Source organism: Nothoprocta perdicaria, unplaced genomic scaffold (genome assembly GCF_003342845.1).
Source record: "Nothoprocta perdicaria isolate Ctin4 unplaced genomic scaffold, notPer1 scaffold_9, whole genome shotgun sequence".
NCBI lineage: Eukaryota > Metazoa > Chordata > Aves > Tinamiformes > Tinamidae > Nothoprocta > Nothoprocta perdicaria.
This window is the reverse complement of record NW_020456198.1, coordinates 4,017,827-4,039,931: the sequence shown is the minus strand read 5'-3', so window position 1 is coordinate 4,039,931 and position 22,105 is coordinate 4,017,827. Positions and strand designations below refer to the sequence as shown.

Genomic DNA, 22,105 nt, shown 5'->3' with positions numbered 1-22,105 from the left:
GCTACCTGCAGCAGGGAGCTCCTCGCCCAGGGCAGAGCACGCGATTTCTCTCCTTAGGCGCCGTCTAATAATGTGACCATCTTGCCATTGCTCCGCAAATAAGGCTGGGGCTGCTGCCTGATTGGTATATCATCTCACTTTCTCTCGGCATTGATTTTCTTGCTCTCCTTATTTGCTTCATAAAAAGAGAGACAAGGAGCTGGTGCTCTCGCGCGCGCTCTCGCTCGCTCTCTCTCTCCCTCTCCTGTGAGAAGCTTTTGGGAGCCTTTATTTTTAGTATGAGACAAACCTTGCTTTATTTCAGGAGACACCAGTTGGATTATAAATCCTTTTGTAAATGTGTATGGTGATATTTGCTCCGGTAAGTTACATGCATATGTATTTATTTGTGTAACTGTTTTGTTTTTGGGGGGAAAGGAGGGGTTTACAGTAATCATGAAGCCCACCGAGTTGTTTTTTTCATTTTGGCTTTCTCCGTACTCTCATGCTGTGCCCAGCTGTTCCCTGTTTTTTATATACAGTGCATTATTTTTGTGTTGTATTTTGCTTTGCAGAGGGGGGTGCCTGCTTGGAAAACTTGCTTTGCGCTTCATTTCTACAGCAGCAATGTGCAGAGCAAGGATTAAGAGGGAAGGAATTCTGATTTACCAAGTTTCTTTAATCAAAGGCTCCAGAAAAAGAAAATAATGCAGCAATGTTTAGTAGCAGAAATTTCAGAAAGAGCTGGTTGATATTGATCAAACTGAAGTACGAATATCTGACTGTGTATTTACCTAAGATCAATCTGAAGGCAGGTGGGCAGGAACATGCTCCTCGGTAAAGTGCACAGGAAAATCTTTGCAGTGGGCAACAAAACAGCTTTCTTTCCAGAGTGCAGAATCGCTGGGACAGGTCAGGGACTGTTGCTTTGCCTTGGGGGCTCCGCGCAGCTCGGCAGCCGCCTTCCTTGGCATCCTTGGCTGAGTTGGAGCCTCCTGGTTACCTGGAAATAACGGTGCGATACGGTTATTTATCGCGCCCGGCGCTGCTCCTGCTCTGCTTTCCAGGCAGCGCAAGGCAGCGACGGTGAGAGGACAGCCGAGCAAAATAAGATGCCGAGCTGTAATGCTTTCAGGTGGTGTAATAAATATTTGATTTTGCAGCATTATATTTGTTTTATTGGCACCTAGGTTCTTTCGCATTTGAATTGCATCCATGGGAGTTGATTTCTCTGGTGTTTCGGAAGTCTTTAAAAACTCCAGCTGGAGTACAAGCTGGGGCTGCCGTGCGGACGTGCCTCAGTGCATAACTCCTTGGAAAATCAACATATGAGACCCAGTGTAATCTACCTACTCTCAGGATATCATGGCATGCTAATAGATATATGAAATGTACTTTAATAGGATGTTGGGAGGCTCTAACTGGGTTTATTATACCCATAAGAGCAGGTAAGGATGTGGTGTCTGGCAGACTAAGCTGAACTCTTTTTAGAGAGCAGTTTCAGAACAGCAATAACTGCTTAGTCATTTCAGACTGGTTTTGGAAGAGTTTAGTCTTTTTTTTTTTTCAAAATGCGAGAGTTACACTTTCCTTCCCATGTGCACCAAGCTCGGTGGCTTGTTGATTTTTTAATCTTCCCTAAATGCATGGGTTCAGCATGGTGTTAGGGAGCAAGATGTACCTGACAGGCACCGTCTTTTGCACAAGTCATTTAATGCCTCAGGTGTGCAGGGCATCGGTGTGTGAGCAGTGCAAATCTCACCTGCTTTCTGAGCCTCATCCTGCAGCTCAGTGTCCTCCTGCACAGCTGGTGGAAGATGCTCCAGGCACCTGTGTGGGTGACACCGGCATGGAAAGGACTGGATGGGATGTGCTGAGGACACAGCTCCTGCTCTGAGCCAAGGGGGTTTCTGTGCCACCGTAGTGGGGGGAACAGACTTCCCAGCAAACTGCACACGCTGCTGTTTGGAAGGAAGCTGCTTCAGCTCGGCTTTAAGCAGGAAAAGTGGCCAGGACTGTTTGGGTTGACTGAAGGCCAGGAGGTCCTTCAGCCCTGTGGGCACCGTCAGGTCTCCTATGGGACATCAGCATGGCTGGGAGCTGCATCCCGCAGCCCTTCTGGGGTGCATTCGCTCCAGCACTGCCCGTGCTCACATTGCTGTGTGTGATGCTCCTGCATCTCTAGCTACTCCGTGTTCACAGGTCTGAGGGCGGCTCTGCTTGATGCTACCCCAAAGCCAGCCCCACCGCTTGCCTTTTGGAGGATTTCAAAGGCATTTGAAACATTATTTTAGCAGTTCCTAGAGCTTGGAGACCTTTCCCTTTGAGATTAGTCTCGTCGGCTGTGAGGCATCCAGCAGAGCCTGGAGAAGCACAAACGGTTCCCGGAGAAATTCCTTACACTCTTGAAAGATTCATTTCCCAAATATCTGGCTCCTCCTGAATACCAGATATTCTTTTTTTAGCCAAGTCCTTGGAACACTTAATGAATCCTTTCCTCACCTCTTTTAATCCCGTTCAAATCAATAGGCACTCAACAAGGAAAATGCTATTCGTGTTGATATTGGATAGCAGCTGCCTGTCACTGCTGGTGATGGCAGGTGGTGTTTTATTTTTAATGTCCTTTTCTATTAGGAGCTCCTGTACAATTATATGACCATTTTTTTGCAGGGAATATTTCCCTGAACATAGCATGGCAGATGGCAACCTGATCTAGAGGTTGGTCTTTCCTGATTTTGCCTTTGAGCTCTTTTCCTGGGGGATCTGAACGCGAGTGGCTACAACTCACAGTGCTCCCACCCTTGGAGATGCAGAACCTCGAGATGCATGGGATGGATTGGGGCTGTGAGCCCAGCTGGCTTGAGCAGCTCCGAGGTCCCCAGGGTCACTGCCCGTGTGGGTACTGCTATGGGAGGCAGGCGTGGGGATGGGGTGAGGAGAGCCTTGGATCAGGGACTGGCAAGTGCTACGTCTCTATCTGACAAGCAGAACAGCAGAACAACCACTGCTTGACTGGAGCCAACGCGAGCAGCCTCATGGAACGGCTGCCGAGGCTCCGCACACGCCTGCATGTGAAATCCCAGCACCAGGCACCTCCGTGAGCCTCCCCTTGGCAGGGTGCAGCCGTCGGGGCTCTGCAGCGATGGAGCTGCTCTCTGCCAGCCCACCACGCGCCTGTCCATGGGCAAGAGACACCGTTTTGGGAGAGCCCGGGCAGGACCATGGGCGTGATTTACGTCCTCGTCAGGGTGCTTGGTGGAATAGCAGCAACCCCTGAGAAGTTGGAAGGGGCCCATCAGTGTGTTGGAGCTGCAGGTGGGATTCGGGCTTGGTCCACACGCACCTGCCTAGATGCGAAGGGTTATTGGAAGCAGAACTGAACTGTGGTTACTTGGTTTTTATTTGATTCTGGATCCAGTGCAGATGCAGGTTCTGGCTTCACTCATCCTTAATTTGCAAATGGGGTCACTGCTCTTTGCCCAGGGAGGGTGTTCAGCACCCTTGAATCTGTAACAGAGCTTCTCTTTGCTTTGGTAGGCAAGTATTGGGCCAAAGACCTAAGGATACTATGAAACTCTCCAGCCTTCCTCTCCTGTCACATACAACGTATTATTTTGGAAGGGAAAAAGGAAAGGAAAAAAAAAAAAAAAGGAAAATGAAAAAATATGTGCTGAGCCCTACTGTAGCAACAAGGCGAGAGACAGGTGATCAGTACAGGGTGCTTTATCTGCAGAGCAGGGCCCTTTATTTTCTTCCCAACGCACTGAGTGCCCAAGACGCCTGTCTGGCTTAGTGTCAGTTTGGGGTGATAAGGTGTGCCTTGCTGTGCACCACCGCAGACCAGTGTGCACCACCGCACACCAGTGTGCACCACTGCACATCACTGTGCACCACTGCATCACTGTGCACCACCTCACACCACTGTGCACCACCTCACGCCAGTGTGCACCACCACACACCACTGTGCACCACTGCACATCACTGTGCACCACTGCATCACTGTGCACCGCTGCATCACTGTGCACCACTGCATCACTGTGCAGTGGCTCATCCATCAGCGCACGGCCCCAGCGAAGCAAATCTGCTGCATCCGGCTCAGAAGCTGTAAACATATGGGCACTAACAACAGATTAACTGAGTGATTTAGTCTGAGGGGCTTGGTAGATTACCATAAAATATATCTTAATTAGAAAAGCAATCAAATTTGCATGGAGTCGGTGAGAATGCAATGTCCCTATGAGCAACAGGGAGAGTTTCCCGCACCAAGACAGGATGGGGATGTCGACATATACGTTAATGCCCTGTTGTTACACGTGCTCTGCTGTTGTTTGCCCTCGCCAGCCATGAGTGGAGATGCCTTAATACTGAATTATTTGTTCTTTGACCCATGAGCATCGAGGGAGCTGCTCAAAATGAGATTGATGGTTAAGTCGGTCTCCTTTAGCAGCATCGACAAACCAGAAACAGCTGAAGGTGAAAGAACAGAGCACTTGCACATTTTCCTTAAAAATGTGTGCAATTACCCAAAGATATATTTGAGTGTTTGCCATGTATAGCACAGCTAGTGCCAGTTAAAGGATTGGGGCTTCTAAGTGCTACCATAATACAAATAATTAATAAGTCTATCTTCCTTGCTGCGTCCTCTTCTTTTTAGTGAGCATGACCATAATTAGCTTTTACCTGATCCTGAATTTACAGCATGTTCTGCATGTTCATTTTTTTTTCTTTTTTTCCATTCCACTTACGCTTTCTTTGTTTCCTTATTTTATTGGGCCTGATTTTATTCCACAAGTCTGAATCTGCAGCTATAAAAGCTAGGTAATCATCTCCAGCAGTGCCGGTATAAGGATTGCAACAGCCAAGCACATATTGATGCATTATTGGTTTTAAACAAGTGCTTGCTTTCTCCTGGGCCTGGTAGGATTTGAAGTACTTTGGGAAGTGATACAGAAGATACACAACAGCTGCCGGCAGCTGAGAGAAAGAAAGGGAAGCCTGATTATTTCCGAATTGCAAGTATTTTGTAACACAAAGGAAATGGGGAGAATTCAGCCATTTTTTTTTTCCCCCCCAAGTATTTTTTTTGTTGCCTCTTTTGTGTCTCCAGAACCAGGTACAGCTGCAGGTTTCAGGAAACAGGAGTGAAAGGGTGTGAAAGGAAAAGGAGACAGGCAGGATATGTGTGGAGAAACACAGCGAGGATGAGCATGTAGAGGAAAAAGATGATTTTAATTGGTCCAATGAAGTGTGTCTAGCAAGATAAGAAATCTTCTTTTAGTTTAAGGACAGCGATATTATAATTTCCTTAATGAATGTGTTTAGGTGTTCTTTATGATGAACTGTTGGGAAGCAGAACAGTGCCAGTGCTAAGGCCAGAATATGAGAGAAGTTGAGGAAGAGGAAAGCGAGGTTTTAATTTTGAAAATGTTCCTTGCTCAAAATGCTCGCAGTGAATTCCCAAAGGTCAGCAAGGCAAACTTTCATTTATTGCCTATCATTTTAATTACTAGGAAAGTAATTGTTTTTAGCATGTGAGCTGATAGTTAGCCAGGAGCAAATTCCCTTTCAGTTCCCTGAGCTGAGCTTGCAGGTTTGAACTGGCAGGGAGTTTTCCATCCAGGTAGGTTTGAGGTGATCTGACATGTCCTGCAGTTTGGGACACCGAGGCAAAGCTCAGATCTGGCAGAATCAAGTTTTCTGGATCATTAAAGGTGCTTTAGAGAGAATGGGTAGGGACCAGGAAAGAAGTCTTGAGCTTGAGCAGGGGAGGAGGACCCTTGATACCCCTTGATCTTGCCCGTGTATAACATTCAGGAAAGCATTCAGGTGCTGTGAGGTGGCAAGAAGGAAAAAAATGGCCAGCTTTGGTGATGCTGGTCCATCATCTGCAGACAATATTGCTCCTTTGACAAGGAGGGGCTGGAGGCCTCATTGCTTAGCAATCTGGAAGCACTTTCAGATCCTCCTCATTATCAGTCCCAAGGGCTCTGCTTTGATCTCATTCCAGCTTCCTTCACAATCTAGATCATTGCCCTCTATTCCCTTAAGTCCACTTGGGAAACGGGACGGAGTTGCATGCGGACTTGAATATTTGTGAGAAGAGGGTGGGTGGAGATGACGCATTGCATAGGGACACAGCAGTCCCCAGGTCTGGGAGGAAGCTCCTAATGGCCTCGGATGAGCGCAGACGTGATACTAATGAGGTTAATACCCTTCCATTCACCCAGAGCCATCTCAGCAAAAGGATAATTCCTGGGCAATGATTAGGTCATAAATAATACAGCATGACGGAGGCACAGGAGCCTCACAAAGGTGCAAATGAGAGAACGAAGCAATTTTGGCAGTGCCCACGCGCTGCTGCGAGGGCTCAGCAGCACGGCCGGGTTCCCATGCCGGGAGGGATGCTTGGCCCCAGCCAAGTGCAGGGGGATGCACTGCTCCGTACGTGCAGCACTGGCTTTTGCAGGCTCTTCGGTGCTCTTTGGTGTGGCGGGCTCTTGATCACCATCGCAGGGACCGCGGTGGCCGGAGGCACTTCCCTTAGCCCGGAGGCACTTTCCCTTCTCAGTTGCTCTGCACACGTGGGTTCCACTCAGAGCTAACTGAGATCCCGTGTTGGTCAGAGGGAGTAAGTCCTACTTGGCAGTGCCTTGCATCAGGCGGTGCCTGCATCAGGGGATGCTGTGAGCCAGGCAGCCCCGTGGGAAGCAGCGTCTCGCCTGTCCGTCCTCACCCCCAGGACAAGCTCTGTCCTCTCCGGGTGCTGATAGGGTTTTCGGGCCCTGCACCAGCAAAGCCACAGCTGCCCCGGTGCCAATGTGCTCCATGCGGGAGATGGGGAGAGACCCCATGGATCCTTCCCGCCTCTCGCCTCTGCCCTGCTGCAGCACCAAGCCACAGGAGCTCTGTAAAGCCACTGATCAAGCAAGCAACCGAGCAACCACCCAACCTTTTTAATTTCATAATTAAATGTTTGCACTCATTACCCAATAAATCCCATATAATCAGTCCCTGGAGCCTTACCGAAACCGGTGTTTTCAAGAGGGAGTAGAAGCAGAATTAATTGCATTTATGCATGAGCCCAAAGAGTTGTCACATCACCCAACCTCTCCTGTTAAGAGCATTAGAATCAACATCACATTGTAGAAAACATCTCCTTTGCATGAATATGGCTTTGTTCCTCATTGGCCCCAATTTTTGCAGGTGACCAGCCCCAAAGGTGACATGGGCTGGGCTGGGAACAGGCAGTTGGCTGCTCTCCTGGGCTGACTTTGTGGCTTTGGGCCCCGTTCTAACATCTGTCCAAAGGAGAGATGAGAGTTTCTTTCTTTTGCTTGCAGTCTTGGATGGGGAAGGTTGTCAGGCCCAGGGAGGAAGGCATGTCTGTGCTGACGAGATGCATGTCACAACACGAGATATTCAGGGATCATAGGGACAAATCTAACTCTTACTTCCACCTCCTTAACAGAAGAGGGTGCAAATGTGGAGCAACTTCAGGCTAATCTATGCATCGAGGGAAAAAAAAGAGCCACAGCCTTTAAACACAGTAAAGCCTCCATACTGCACAGTATATCCCAAGTGAAGCAGTATATACCCGGTAATTATCTCAGCTCATCATAAATCTGTCCACAGGGGGTATTTCGTTTCGTGGAAGAATCATTGCCAGGCTGTCAAAGTCCATGTGCAGAAATCAATTTGTACAATAAGAAAAAAATCTCAGGTGCTTGTAAATGTCTTTAAGTAACTCAGACCTTTGACAAGTGGTTCACAGAGGGCTGGAGCAGCTCCGGATCTCTGCCTGGGTCCTGTGAATGTCTTTGTTCTGTGACAGCCTCTCAGTTCACTAACTCCAAGAAGATGCTCTAAATATGTCTTTATTTTCCGCACGTTAACTCTTCTTTGCATCCTGCCAGCCTTAGCCTTAGCTTTCAACTTTATGGCTGACCCATTAAATACTGGATGAAATACGTCTCATCATCTTGCATTACATTTTGAACTTAATAAATAGGGAAAGCATTACTCAGATTCTGTCTGGCCATCTGGAGGAACAATGTTCTTTACCTCAAAGAATGGCTATCTAATCCGCCCTTATACTGTTGGGTTTTATTCTATTAAAATATAATGAGAAAAGACTACCATACCATTATGTGGTGGAGCTAAATGGGTTTTTAGAATAATCAATGAAAGATGAATAAAGAAGATAAAGAATTTCTTCAAAGAAAAAGACAGAAAATTGTCTCCTTGGAATTAAAGTATTGTAGAACCAAATCATTATAACATGATCTTTACTCACTAAAAATACCCCAATTTCATTTCCATAAGTCTTTCCATTAAGAATCAAATTAAGTTTTTTTTTTTTTTCATTTTAAAACATGCAAAGCATTAAATGAAATGATGTGCTTTAAACAGATGATGTTGCAGGACTACTGCTGCCATGGAGAGCTAAAACCTTCCCTGCCGGGGTCTGGGCTTTCCAGGCCAGCAGCACCATCGAGGGCCGTTTTCTGCTGGGGAGCTGTAACGGGCAACGGGGAGGCTTGAAGCTGTGGGCAGTGGATGGGATGAGAATGTCACAGCATAGCTGCTGTTTTCCCATCCTTCCTACTGAGCTGACACCAATTTAGGGCAGAAATTGTGTTTTTGCAGGCCAGGGTCACTGCTGAGCCAGAGCCATGTGTGTCCCAGCTCAGGCTGATCTCTGATGGGCGCTGATGGACTCACTCAGTGGTCCATGTTAGACTGTAGGTCCTGTTGGGTTGGCGACTGCACAGCTGGACACCAGCCCCGGGCAGGGACTGGGTGGTCCTTCAAGCCCAGACTCCAAGATGCTCATCCTCATCCTGCACAGTGATGCTTTCCCATCCACGCTGAGTAGATCCAGGCAGGATGGCTCTTTGCAAGACTGCTCTTTACTTCTAAAGGTGCATGATAAATCCCCACAGTTAGTGGGCACTTGCTCTGTACTTTATTTCTCACAGGAGGAGGGGGTATTTCAGTGTGCCTGCATGGCTGCCATGGCCTTGGTACCCCCAGCCCCACTGCTGCCCAGCGCCCATTTATCAACCAGGCGACTCGATGTGATTAGGAACCCCAAAGTCAATAATCTGATAATCTCCCATGCGCAAAGGCTTGTGTGGAGGAGCAGTGGTTCCAGGAAGTCTGCAGCTTGGATTTGCACGGGAAAAATGCCAGGATCTAAAAAAGAAACCTGGAGGAGAGAGTGCTTCCTAATCTCTCACTGCTCACGTATTTGAGGCCGTTGGCTCGGCAGTAAATGTTTTCCCGTACAGTCATTTAGTGTTTCCAAATCTCCCTTTACAGTCTTAATAATAATGTTCAGTCACTGGTTCCGCTCTAAAAATAAATGATCTGAGTTTAACGAGGTGCTCAGTAAGGGATGTGGGCTGCAGGGTGATGTCCCCAGGGTGCTTGGAGCGCTCCCCAGCCCTGCATGCTCCTGTCCCACATGGGGTACAGTGTAAAACAATATTACATTTGGCAAACGGTTGCCGTCTCTTTTTTAGGAAGAGCTTGGAGAACGAGAGATATTTGATGCAAACTGTGCCAGAAAAATGTCTGTCTGTAAAGCATTTTGAATGTGTAAAGGAGCTAATAAAAATGATTAAATATTTCAGATGCTTCGCGTTGCTCTTTAGAAATGTCAGATGTTCCCGTTGGCTTTTGGGTATTGAGCAAGGAAGGGGGCAGAGCCTTCCTAGGAAGGTGTTCAACAGATTAATTCCAATTTGCCTCTCTCAGCCCAAAGCAGAAGTGTTGAAGGCCAACGTGCTTCCCGACCCACAGGTCCTTCACAACCTGCCTTTGCCCTGGCAGCTTGAGGCAGGATTATCAGGATGCTTCTTACGATGGAGACACATCCAAGAGCAGATGAGATGGGAGTTTGCCTTCCTGCCTGGGGACTTGGAGTGCAGGATCGATGGATTGTAAGAGGGAAACATGCTCCTGGGAAGCGCTCCTGGCTTATATAAAAGTTTCATCGATTTTAAATGACAGTGTTATCTTCCTAACAGGATGTTTTAGCTGCAACATGCTCTACATAAGCCTTTTAGCTCGGCTTGTCACAAACGGCTCTGCCTTCCACGGGTTCCTAACCTGAGCTTGTCGCGCAGAAGGCATTGAGGGGAATTGTCTGAACGCCAAGCGCATGGATGTGATAGGAAATCGTCCCATTTTTCTCTTACGTGGTGGGATGAGTGATGCCCAGGGTCGTGCGCCAAGATACTGCCAACCGTCTAATGCACAGCCGGGATTTAAACTTCTCCAGGGCTCCGCTTGCACAGGGCCCTTTTGCTGAGGAGGGTGTTAGGATTGTAAATGAAGGGACAGCCTTGGATCAGGAGCCGGGTTCCACAGGCAGCTCAAATGAAGGGAGCGTGGAGCTGATGCACGAGTGCAAATACGTGCACCTATTGCTGCGAGCCCTGTCCCTGGGTGACGAGCGGCTCCTGAGCACAGAATTAGAGGATTCACCACCTCCAAAGCTGGCATTAGAGAAGGAGCTGGGCCCCCAAGCCATCTGATATATCATACCATGGATCCTTGTCCGCCCTGAAGTGGAGCACGTGCTCAGTGGGAAATTATATTTTTTTCTCAAATTGTTATGTAGTTTATTTGATCTTTATAACATTCTAATCCTCTTCTACAGCCAACACTATTTATTATTATACCGGACCGTGGTAAATATTGTTTTTATCAGTGAAGTGATACTGCAAGACCCACCTTCACTTACAGAGATGTAGCCAAGGCTGGGAGCTCGCAGCGGGAGTAGCACCACGGCACAAGCAGGGCTGGGGTTTTGATCACTGCTCAGGAGGACACTGCTGCCTTCAGAGACACGCAGCCTCGTTAAAGACGTGTCAAATGCCTTTTGATTTATCTAAGATTTATCCATGGTGAAGGGGGAAAGCAATATGCATGCACAGTGCAGCCGGGACGAGCGCTAAGTGGAGATTTATAGGCAAGGAATAAATAGGAACATAGGGAAACGCTTTCTCTCTTTTCCATAAACTTTTCAATTTCGGAAAGGCCACATTCAATAAAATTACCTCTCAGACGGAGGTTTTATTGAATTTGGCCCATAAAGCTCCCATTATGAGGTTTACAACTGCCATTTACACAAATCCTGCTGTAATAAAATACAGTGGTGTTTACAACATTCTTGCAACTGCCACAGAATTACGGCACGCACAAAACGGCGAGTAAATCTTGGCTTAATGCAGCAAGCACTCAACCAACAACATAAAGCAATGAAACTTAAAAACAAAATACATGCAGAGCTAGGAGGATGAAGGTTACTTGGGCAAGAGAAAAATTATCTGCTACTTTGCCAGGAAACTCCAGCGAAATAGCAGAAGTTTATAATGTCACTCTTCTCTCCTGCAATGCAAAATGTAAATATACTTCTGTGCAGGTGAAATGTGGGCAGCCGTTAGCAGCACCTGGAGCCAAACTGGGCTGGCCAAGCCCTTGCTGAGGTTGGGTATAAAGGTCTCCAGCGGCCTCCACTCTCCCTTTCCCTTGTTCTGAAGGTGCTTGTGGGCAGAGCTTCTGGTGGGGCTCAAAAGCAGTGACCAGTCTAGGTTGTTGTGGCTGGAGAGGAAGGAGGGATTGCTGAGGGTGAAGGCAGCTGAGAAGCCTTTGGGCACAGGGGTGAGCACAGGCTTGTTCTAAGCTGCCTGAGATGCTGAGGTTTCAGCTGTCTGAGTCTGCTCTCAAAAGAGGAGAGGAAAAGGTGCAAATTTGGGTATATCTCATCTCTGTGTTGTCTTTCAGCAGCTGGGTTGATGAAGGTCCTCCAGTCCTTATGTAACAGTGGCTCCTTAGGCTTAGGGGCATGGGCTTATCCTCACACCCGTTACTTCATCGGGAGAGATGTGTCTGCAAAGCATTGTCTTCCTCAGCCCGTGTCCCTGTTGAGCACTGAGGCTGATGGGCGAAGGAAGACGTGGCCACTGGTTTGTGGCGTTGCGCCCTTCAGTGCCTGCTTTATTTATTGCAATGTATTAATCTTTGTGGCTCCCTGTGCCTCTGCAAAAGGCTTGCGTTTGCCACATCATTAGTTAGGACAGAAAGCAGGTCAGTGCCAATCTCCCCTGTACTCCTTAATATGTTGTTTTCTGACCGTGCCTCACAAATTAAATTGGGATGATTAATTCCAATTTTTGGTGCTGTTGCCCGTGTAAGGGCAGAACAGCTCCTTGTATTTGCAAATGAAATGATTAAGTCTCATTTAGGATGAAGGCACACTGTTCAAATTATGGCAGAAATACTTATGTCAGGGCAAATATTTAACAAGATAATTTATAGCAAACCTCATTTTTCCTGGTACCTGCTCATTCTGCCAGCAAGGCTGGTGTAAGGAAGTGATTTATCTAGTATTTTTCTTATCTTTCTGTATCACTGGGTGCCTCAGCACCTTTGCAAATCAATCCCCAAGTGAAATGTGCTGGTTGTGCTGGAATTGTGTGGGGTGTGGGTAGCTGGGGACAGATGTGGGACATGATACATGGAGATGGATGCAGTGTTACAAGTTCTGCCTGCCAGGAAAGCCCATCTGGGAGACCAAGGGCTTTATTTTTAGCATGTTTGCTAGAAGGAGAGGAGTGATGGACTCGGGCTTCTGGCACAGCGGGCTCTACAGAACCGATAATGAGCAGCAAAGCGAAGGTCTGAGACCAGATGCCAGAGGAATTCGTGTTCAGGCCCATTCCCTGGCAGTTGCTGCTTGTGCCTGATGCGAGGCTGAGCTGCTTGACCCTTCCTGGACCTGCGGTTCAGCTCTGCTCTTCTGTGCATCTTCTGCTCACCTTCCATGCAGCCCTGGCCCTTTTGCTCTGTTCCGTCACACCCTGCAGCCATCCCTGTCCCAAATGCCCATGGATTGTCCCCAGACTGGGCAACCTGCAAGGAAACGATGCACGTGCAAAGTCTGAGTAGGACAGTGATGCTCCCAGCTTGTGCTGGGACTGGCAGAGCTCAGGGTAACTGTGTTCCTGTGGTGCCTGTGCAGCATCTGGATGTGTTTCCTTTCATCTGTCCATATCATTCACTTGCCTTTCCATTTACTTGCTACATTTTTTCCCCTGTTTCACCTTTCACTTCCTGGGTTCACACCACTGTAGATCTTGGAGGAAATCAGGTTTTTAGCTATAAAATATCAGAACAAGATCTGTCCTACCCAACTCTGTTCATGATGCATTTGAGAAAATATTTGTCCGTATGACACCTTTAAGATCTTCCTGCTTGAGTTCAAGCTGGTAAGGCAAGTGAAGCAGGTGGGACGGGCACCCTGTGTGATGGGTTGTTGCAATAAAATAAATGTTTTGTTGTTTTTTGGCAGCTTTTTGCCATCTTTGCATTTGCAACATGCGGTGGGTACTCTGGAGGGCTGCGCGTCAGTGTGGACTGTGCCAACAAGTCGGAGAGTGACCTCAACATCGACATAGCCTTCGCCTACCCTTTCAGGTAATGCCTGTTGTTCTGGGTGGCTCATTTGAGGGGCTGCTGTGAAGCTTGTCTGCAGCTGGGCCTGTGGTCAAGCACCAATATGGGACACCTGAGCTCTTCCCAATGATTTCCAGGAGCTGCAAGTGTGGGAGGGGGGACTCCAGCTGGATCAGGCATGGAGAAGGAGCAAGGGGAACTGTAGAGGTTGGGAAAATCAGTCAAGAAAAAGAACAAAAAGATGATGCCCATGAATGAATGGCCATGAAGTAGCCTTTATTGTAGTAGCTGTTAAGCTGGAAATGCAGAAACTTTCCCCAAATCATCCAAGTTGCAAGCGCCCTGAAGAGACACTCTGCAAAGAGGTGGAAGTGAAAGAGAAAACAAATTTTAACCATAACCTTGAAGTGCTTTTGGAAATTCCGCTTGCTACCTGTCTGCATTTCAGGTAAGTGAATGCTTTAAATGCCTGATCAATAGCAACTTCAGAAAATGTGTTTTTGTTGTTTAAGTATTCTTGAAAGCTATCATGTAAAGACATGCTAAATGTACCTGCTGTTAAGGATCCTGCTTCAAAACACCAGGAGCCTTGCTCTTCTGAAGGCCGCTGGAGAAACCTGTATTTCATTTCTGTACAAGTGTTTGCTTTAAGGAATTGAGACGATTAAGAAACGAGTGTATAATCCAATCTCCAGCTCAGTATGCCGTGACTCTGAACTTGTGCTTCTCTGGGAAATCACATGCTGTTTTGCTTATGATTATTTTCTGCATAGAACAGGCACAGTAGTATTTACTATTTTAGTTTTAAAACACAGCATCTTTCTAAAAATGGAAGCTAAAGTTGATTCCTAGACTTGTTGCTCTGGGAATAATAAATATATGCCAAGCAAAGAGTCTTACTTTCTGCTATTACAAATTTTTCTTTTTTCTTGAATTTGCTCTTTTGCTCCTGTTTAGTATGCATGAGATGGATTCTGAAAATTGAGTTATATGAATTTGTAATGTGATTCACTTCCAAATAGGTCATTTTTTTCCAGCATTCATTACAGAATACACCCTACAGTAAAGTGCTTTTAATTTGCATGATTATAAAATATGACTTTGTGTAAAAAGTTAATAAAACAGAGCAAAATAGTCAGCAAGTATCTCCTGGTGTTCTAATGGGCCATGTACACAATCTTTGGAAGAAAGTCACTGTATCTGCAGTTTCCTACAGTTTTGGTTATTAGGAAACTGGAAACATTGCTGAGTAATTAAAACATTCCATCAGGCTGGAAAGATGATGCAAAGCAGAAAAGATCCAGTTGGGACTGAAGCTGTACATGGTCCTTAAACTGTTCCTGTTCAGCTTCCAGCTATGAATAGTGTGGGAAGTCTCTTCCTCATACTGAAACAGCTGGCCACATGATGTAAACCTACAAATGTGTAAATATATGTGATATAATGTGAATATATTTGCATCTGAGAAGGAAGATAACACTTAGGCAGCTGATTTTGGATCAGAAACATAACGATACGCTCTGCTCTTGTGCAGTTCAGAACTTTGTGTGAAAGCTTGGGAATTGGGCTTGCATAAGTGTCCAGAGAATTGCAAACAGCAGCAAGTAGCAATGGTAGCAACCTTGGAAATCCAGTCCAGTTCTGCTGTTGAACTCAGTTGCATTTAATTAAGTTTCATCTAAATATTCCCATGACTTATGAGTTTTTTTTATGGGGACCTCATGCACCTTCTAGAGCAGGGAGAGGGGTTGCTCTCAAACAAAAGAACTGAGCTTTGAGGGGAATGCTGATGTGAGTGGTTGATATCCTTGGGAAAGGCAGATGAGCTATGAGCTCAGGCTCCCTCTTCAAAACAATGACCATGAAGTGCTTCCCTTTTTTTAATACAAACAGTGCTTCCCCACTGGGAAGAACCAGTGTTAGAGGTTGAGAGGGTGGCTGAAGTGACTCAGAACAGTGGCAAGGCATCTGTACTCTAAGCCCTCTTTATTCTTATGGCATCTTCCTTTCCTTGGAGCTTTTCTGTCGTTGTCATAGGTTTGTGCAGAGCAGATTTCAGTGGGCTCTGCAGGGCTCACTCAGCCAACCTGCATCCTGCTGCCTGTGTGGGCTTTGCAGAGGTAGGATGAATCCCCCAACAGTTGTTCTTGTGCATCCAGGTCTGAGCAAGTCCATAGTCACTTGGCAACTTCTTTTCAAACGCTTGGAGTGTTTTGTTTATTGGCTGAGAGCTGGAGAAGGTGTGGGTGGCAGAAGACAGGCTGCCAAACCCCTGATGACATTGGCTGCCGGCAGCGGTGCCACTGAAGCAGCTGGATATGAGAGCTGCTTTTTGAGCTAAACCTTTCAGAGTGATTTTAAATGATTGAAAACTGCAGCTGTGCTAGCAGCTGCTCTTGTCCCCATTGCTTCGAGCACGAGGATACTTGTTTCCCCCTAAAAGTACGACCTAGCTAGACCTTGGCCAGCAATATTAGGTAAGTAAGCAAAACTGTGAGGTTCAACGGGATGGCTTAGGCAGGCAAGAGGACTTGGGTGCTTTGGCAGTGAGACTGAAATTATTTAGGAGCCCAAACCTACCATTGAATTTAAACCTAATGTCTCCTTCCTGTAACAGGAATTGAGATGGATGCTCTTTTCCATCTGCAGCTGTGTTGTTTTACATGACTTGATTGATCTTGAGGCTGCTCTTGATTTTTCACCTAAACTTTTCCCTTAACTTTCGCCTGCTTTAGCTGCTGATTTAAGTAAACTCTGCATAGAAGTGCCCTGACAGTGCGTGCTGTATAGACAAGGAGTGCACAGCGGAGCAGAAATATCTAATATCATAACCCACTGCTTTGTGGCTACCTCATTTCTGCAAATCCCTGTTCCTGGCCAAGGGAGAAATGACTCTATCAAATCCCGTGACAGTAGCTTGGTGCCATGCACAGCCCGGATGGGTGAGTACTGGGAGCTGAGAATTGCAGCATCTCTCTGTGAGGGCAAAAAGCCTGTCTGGGGAAGCAAAATGGGCTTAGCTGTGTCCCTCTGCTCCCACTTGTGTGACAGCAGCTCTGGCTTGCTCCAGGCAACTAGGGCTCACAGGGCTTTTCAGGGATTAAAATATCTTCTGATGGGAAGGAGCCACTGTTTTGAGAGCAAGGAGAAAGGCAAGGCAGGAGAGGGGTGTAATGAAGTAGATGAACTTTGTTTTTTCAGTTAAAAAGAGCATTTCAGAGGTAACTTACCTTTTCTGGTGGTCTTCCTTCTCCAAGCTACTTGCACATTGGCTCAGAGCACATGATCATGTCTTAAATGTGAGGAGTCTCACTTAAGTCGGGTGATTAAGGTAGGTATAAATATATATAATGGGTGATGGGAGAGTTGAGTGGTATTTTCATGCAGGGCAGAGGGCTTGATTGCCTGGTGGTACTAATACATCTATGTTCTTCTTTGCATCACAGCAGTGAGCAAAATGAATACTGATTTTTCTTGCTTTATTTTACATCACAATTAGTAGCTTTCCAGTGTGCTAGTAAAGCTGTCTTTTGAAGTAAGCCTAGTGTCTGAAGGAAAAGGCACAGAAGTTGTATTTGATGGGAGCTTTTCATTCACCAACTATTGCATCTGAATAAGGATGTTCCTGTTGAGCACCCTTTAAAGTGTATGCCTCATCTACATGCATTGGCTGGGCTATTCTTGCATTTGTAATATGACTGCCAAAGCTAAATTACCTCCTTGTAAGCTGCAGATGATAATCAAGAAGAAAGTAGATAGCTTGCTATGCTTCACAACAACCCTTCATTGTGGGGAAAAAGAAAGTCTCCATTATATTAGCACATTTCTATGTCCAAATGTAGTAGCCCTCCTTTTTTTGTTGCTTTTTAACTTGGTTTTAATAAATCTTGTTTCAGAATTCAGTAGAAAATATAATTTTGTCAAAAAGTGCAAACAACCATTGTGGTTGGGAGAGCTATTAGGTGCTAGGTGGTCACTTGCCCTACCGACTTGTAGGTGTGTAGGGCACTTCCACAACTGCCTTGATGTTAGACATGTTGTTTTTAGTGTTGTTTTAAAACCAGATCTGTCCCCCTATGTACCTTGATGGGCACGATATCACTGCAGAAATTACCAAAAAGTTGATGTAGAGCCATGTCAGACATTGCATTGGACATGGGGCATCTATGCAGGAGATGTACAGGGCAAATGAAGACATAAATGGCAACTCTTGCTCATGGGATGTATTTGGAGAAGACATTCGTGGCTGCCTGGCAGCTCAGGCATTTTGTTCACTTATGGTTTTACAAACAATTAGCCCATAAAAGCTGTGTTACTTAAACCTCTTTCCTTGCCAAACTCTGACTCCCAGCTCCAGCCCTGCAGGTCTGGGGTTAGCATCTGAACTGGCAGGGAAACATGTTCAATAATAGATCAGGGAAGCTAGAGACTTTAAGCAATATTCTTATATAAACTGGCACTTTAGGACAGGCACTAAGGGTTGGGTCACAGCTTTAATTATCTTCTTCCACAACAGTTTCAAACCGTGATCTCAGTGGTTCCTTTAATGCCTAATTTTGGCATTTGGAGAATAGTTTTGCCTAACGAGGACTTCTAGCTTTTAACCGCTGTTAGTGGAAACTGGAAATGATGTGAGTGAAGAGCCTAACGTTGCATCCTGCTGTGTGAAGTTCGGGAGATGAATCCTTCAGGACACAGAAACGTCTAATTGTGACACTTTCATACAAGTCTCTCCATATTTAATGTGACCTAATGATGCAGAGAAGACCAAAGGCTTAAGATCTGTCTTTTAACTAGGAAACACAGGCATTAACTTTTTTTTATTTGTGACTCATACATTCTAGTAATTTATAGGGCTGGCCGGAAAGCTGAAGCTTTTTTATTTCCCCCAAATCCTTTCCCTGCTTCCCTCCCACCCCCTGCCTTTTCCCCCTGTAAACTTAGTAAAGACTTTATTCCATAGTGGTAAAAAAGTGAGAACTTTCCAAATTACTTCCACTGCAGCCCTGGCCCCTGAATTTCTTGGTGCAGAAGGTGTTGGAGGCCTTGGTCAAGTCCCTGTGCTGAAACAAGTCCATAAGAGACTTGAATATTAAGCTTATGTAGCCCGGCTGAGTGCTGTAATCGATGAACTATTGACTTTGTTAAAGTTGCTTGCTCTTACCTTGCCTCTTGGGCCCGGGAAAAGGTGATTCAGGTCTGCTCAACAAATGTGTTTTTCATCTTTGGATGAACACGGTTTTTAATGGAAAAATATTTCAGTTTTTTGTAACCAGCTGTAGTTATTATTAGAGAGTGAATGCTGTAATTCAGCACTCTGATCAGATTTTGTTTGTTTGCTCATGTATGGCTACAGGCTACTCAAATAACTATAGCTTTTTTTTTAGGACAAATTCTTAGTTTGTGCCAACTGGTGCTCTCTGGTCTCTGTGGGTCTCCAAGGAACCCTACATGCTCTGGGAACAGTCTCTGCTTTACTCTGTGCTTGTATGACCCATGGGGCTCATTTCTGATACCAAGAGGATAGTAGAATTGAAGAAAATGCCTGTACTTATACCAATAGTCACTTAAAGATAAAAAGTTTAAGAAACCAGTGTATTGTAAGGGTGACAAATGCGATTACTTTTCCAGTTAAAAGGCTAAAGTCATCACTTGCACTTAAACATTCAGTCTAAGTGCAGCTTTCCATTAGCACGGTGAAAGCTGCAATTCTGTCTTCTGAGGGTTTCATGAAATCACCACTCGTCTGATTAAAGCAGGTAAAATACGGGCAAGTTAGTGGCTTTTCTGGTTTTGAGCTCATCGGTTTCCTTTCCTTGCCTCAATTAGCCTTTTAAATGCATATTTTTAGGAATTCTCAAGAAGAGACCAAAGAGCACCTATTACTGCTGCTTGTCGCTTGTTTGAAGCGTGCATAAAGGCAAGCACCTTTTTTCCAGCAGTTTGGGAAAAGGCCTGGCTGATGCTTCCAATCCCTTTGCTCGTGCAAAAAGAGCCCCAGGAAACCACCACACATCTGATACAGCCACATCTCTGCCTTACCTTTACTGCTGACCTCTTGCGTGTTGTCCTCTGCCTGATGTTCTGCGGGGTGGAGGAGGAGATGGTCTGTCTGCTGCTTCTACAACTTGCTCGTTGGTTTGGATATTGTCATGCATTGCATGAACACGGGGCATAGGTGAGCTCCTGCTGCCTGGGAAGTAGATGGAAAGAAGTGGTAGCAATGATCTGGACAGGCCATTTGCTGCAGCGGAGAGTTTGCTCCTTCCTGCATCTTCATGAAGCTGTAGAAACTTTGCTTTTGATGCCCGGAGCAGTCAGATTTTTGATGAATTTGAGTGATATTGATCCAGACTGACCTATTTGGCATAGTAGGTGCAAATATTTAGTTTAACACTGTTTTGGTACAAGCAAAATTCTTCACTAATGCTTTAGGCAGAATTGATCCTTAAAGTGGATGTGCATATATTAATATATGCAGCTTTTCCCAATTTGAATTTTAATATATATTCATAAAGGGTCCTCTGTGGTTTTGTACAAGTAATGGTGCTTTATCTATGACCTCCACAAAGGCCTATGTAAAAAGGCTGCCTTTTCCAAACCCTACCTTGCAGATGTCTTTTTGCATGTTTCCGTGCAGTGGGTACAAGTGCAGGCATCACAGAAGCCCTTCTGATTTTCCTTTTGCCTTGCTAGGCTTTTGATCCACTTCACCCAAAGGGATGTGTTGGCCCAACTAGGCAGCAGACATGCACCTTTGCCCTGCTCCTATAGCTGCATGCCCTGTGCAGGGGCCCTTGAGTGTTTCCCAGGACAGGAGGGAATTCAACATGTGGGATGTCTTGGGCAGGGTCATGCACATGACTTCCACATGAATTTATTTGCCAAGAGTTGAATTTATTTGCCAAGAGGTTAATGCAGCATTTTTACATGTTTGGTAGGCTCCAGAGAGGGTGGGTGGTTATCTCCAGCTCCCATAGCTCTTCTTGGAAAAGTACCTATTTCTGTGCTTTCTGAATTTCGGGATATTGGTGTGTTATTCAGTGTGAAGCTCCTCGCAGGATGTCCATAGACCTGCAGGTCTGCCTGGCTCCTGCCCTGGCTACTGCTCAGCCCCTGTGCAAGCCCACAGGTTGAGGAAAGCTGCCAAAGCCTGCTTAGAATGAAAATATCCTCCCTGGGGGTCTTATTGCAGTCATATCTTAAATATCTGCATGGACTTGCATTTAATTACCTCAAGTCCCTTAGGACAATTTATTTGGGGAAAACTATAGTTAAAGTACAATATTAACATTAAAATACAGCAGCAATCCTTCCTTTATATTGTATCTTCTGTAATTGCTTTTGTAATTATCCCATCTGGGACTGAAACTTTCCTTTTTTTGGGTTTATAGATGTAGATTAAACTGTATGTGATCTCGGCTTTCTCACAAGGCGAAGGATTTTTTTCTTTTCGGTGCTTCTGGCGGAGCATTAGGTGATACTCAAGAACCTGGATCTATTTTGTACAGGCTTTTGCTATGTAAACTTGTAACACAGAATGGATTGGATGTGTCACAGATGTTGAGAATCAGAGCATGTGAGCATGATAGCTAGGTGCAGACAGTGAGGCTCAGCATTGCCAGGTTGTTGAGAAATGCAGTGCTCAGGGTTGAAATATTCCCCAGAAACACTCATTATTGGAATCAGTTGCTACTGCTTGTGCCTTTGCTTTGTGCATCTTCTGATGCTTTTAGGAGTGTAGGTCTTGGTAGGTCTTAGCTCCAGCTTTTTCTTGTCTGGCAGAGGCTTGCTAGTTTGGGAAGAATCTCAGGTCCCTCTGGAGAAGGATGGAGCAGACTGGGATGCAGCTACAGGGTCAGTCGTGCTCTTCCTGGGTGACTGCAGCATTTGATGACTGCTGTTGGGTGATGCAAATATGCTCCTTTGGGATTTCCAGGCCTCCTAGCTCAATTTGTGGCAGATATAGAGGTTTGCAAGGAGCCATGGAGCACATCTTCGAGTACCACATGCTGCTGTCGCAGTAAGGAAGAGCATGTGTTTGCAAGAAGAGCAGTCAAGATTTCATGGGATAAATATGGATCTGGGTGTAGGCTTGGAAATTTGGGTTGGGATCACCCACTCAGCTTTTGAAGAGCTTCATTGAAGTGCTTACTCCATCGTAAGCCTTTTTATTTTCTTTCTGGTGTTACGATGAGGTACTAGATCTTGAGTTATGGCATGCATGCACAGTTTGGGGAGGTTCTTTGCTATGGCTTGCATATCTGGGATGATTCTCCAACCTAAAGCATGGGGAAATGCTCTTTTCCAAGAGCTTTGCAAGGACATCTGCAGGGAGAAGGCTGCAAGCTGCAGGTACAGCACTACTGCTGTCCCATCCTCACCACTGGGCAATGGCTCTACTGCGCTGCAGCTCTCCCTTATCTCATGGAATTTCCTTCCTCAAAAAGGCTTTAGTGCTTTGCTTCCTGCAGGCCTGAATGCCTTGGAGGATCTCCAGCTAATGGGAGAGGAGATGCAAGAGGAGGATTGGGGGCATGGAGACGGGATGGAGGGTGTCTCGTCACGGGGGAGTTGCCACCTCTCCCAGCGCCGCACGCAGCGTGGGGGCTTGAGACAGCAACTGTGGCTGACAGCTTGTCCTATTAAAAACCCTACTGTA

General features: G+C 46.0%; 1 protein-coding gene across 1 annotated transcript in view; it reads left to right on the top strand.

Moving 5' to 3' along the window:
* The first annotated feature begins 266 nt into the window (after window positions 1-266).
* SYNPR (synaptoporin) overlaps window positions 267-22,105 on the top strand; it is a 36,557-nt gene continuing 14,718 nt past the window's right edge. Inside the window, exons 1-2 of the mRNA XM_026052584.1 lie at window positions 267-361; window positions 13,340-13,464. Of these exons, the coding sequence (XP_025908369.1) occupies window positions 338-361; window positions 13,340-13,464 (149 nt within the window). The 5' untranslated portion in view covers window positions 267-337. The remainder of the gene's footprint in view (window positions 362-13,339; window positions 13,465-22,105) is intronic.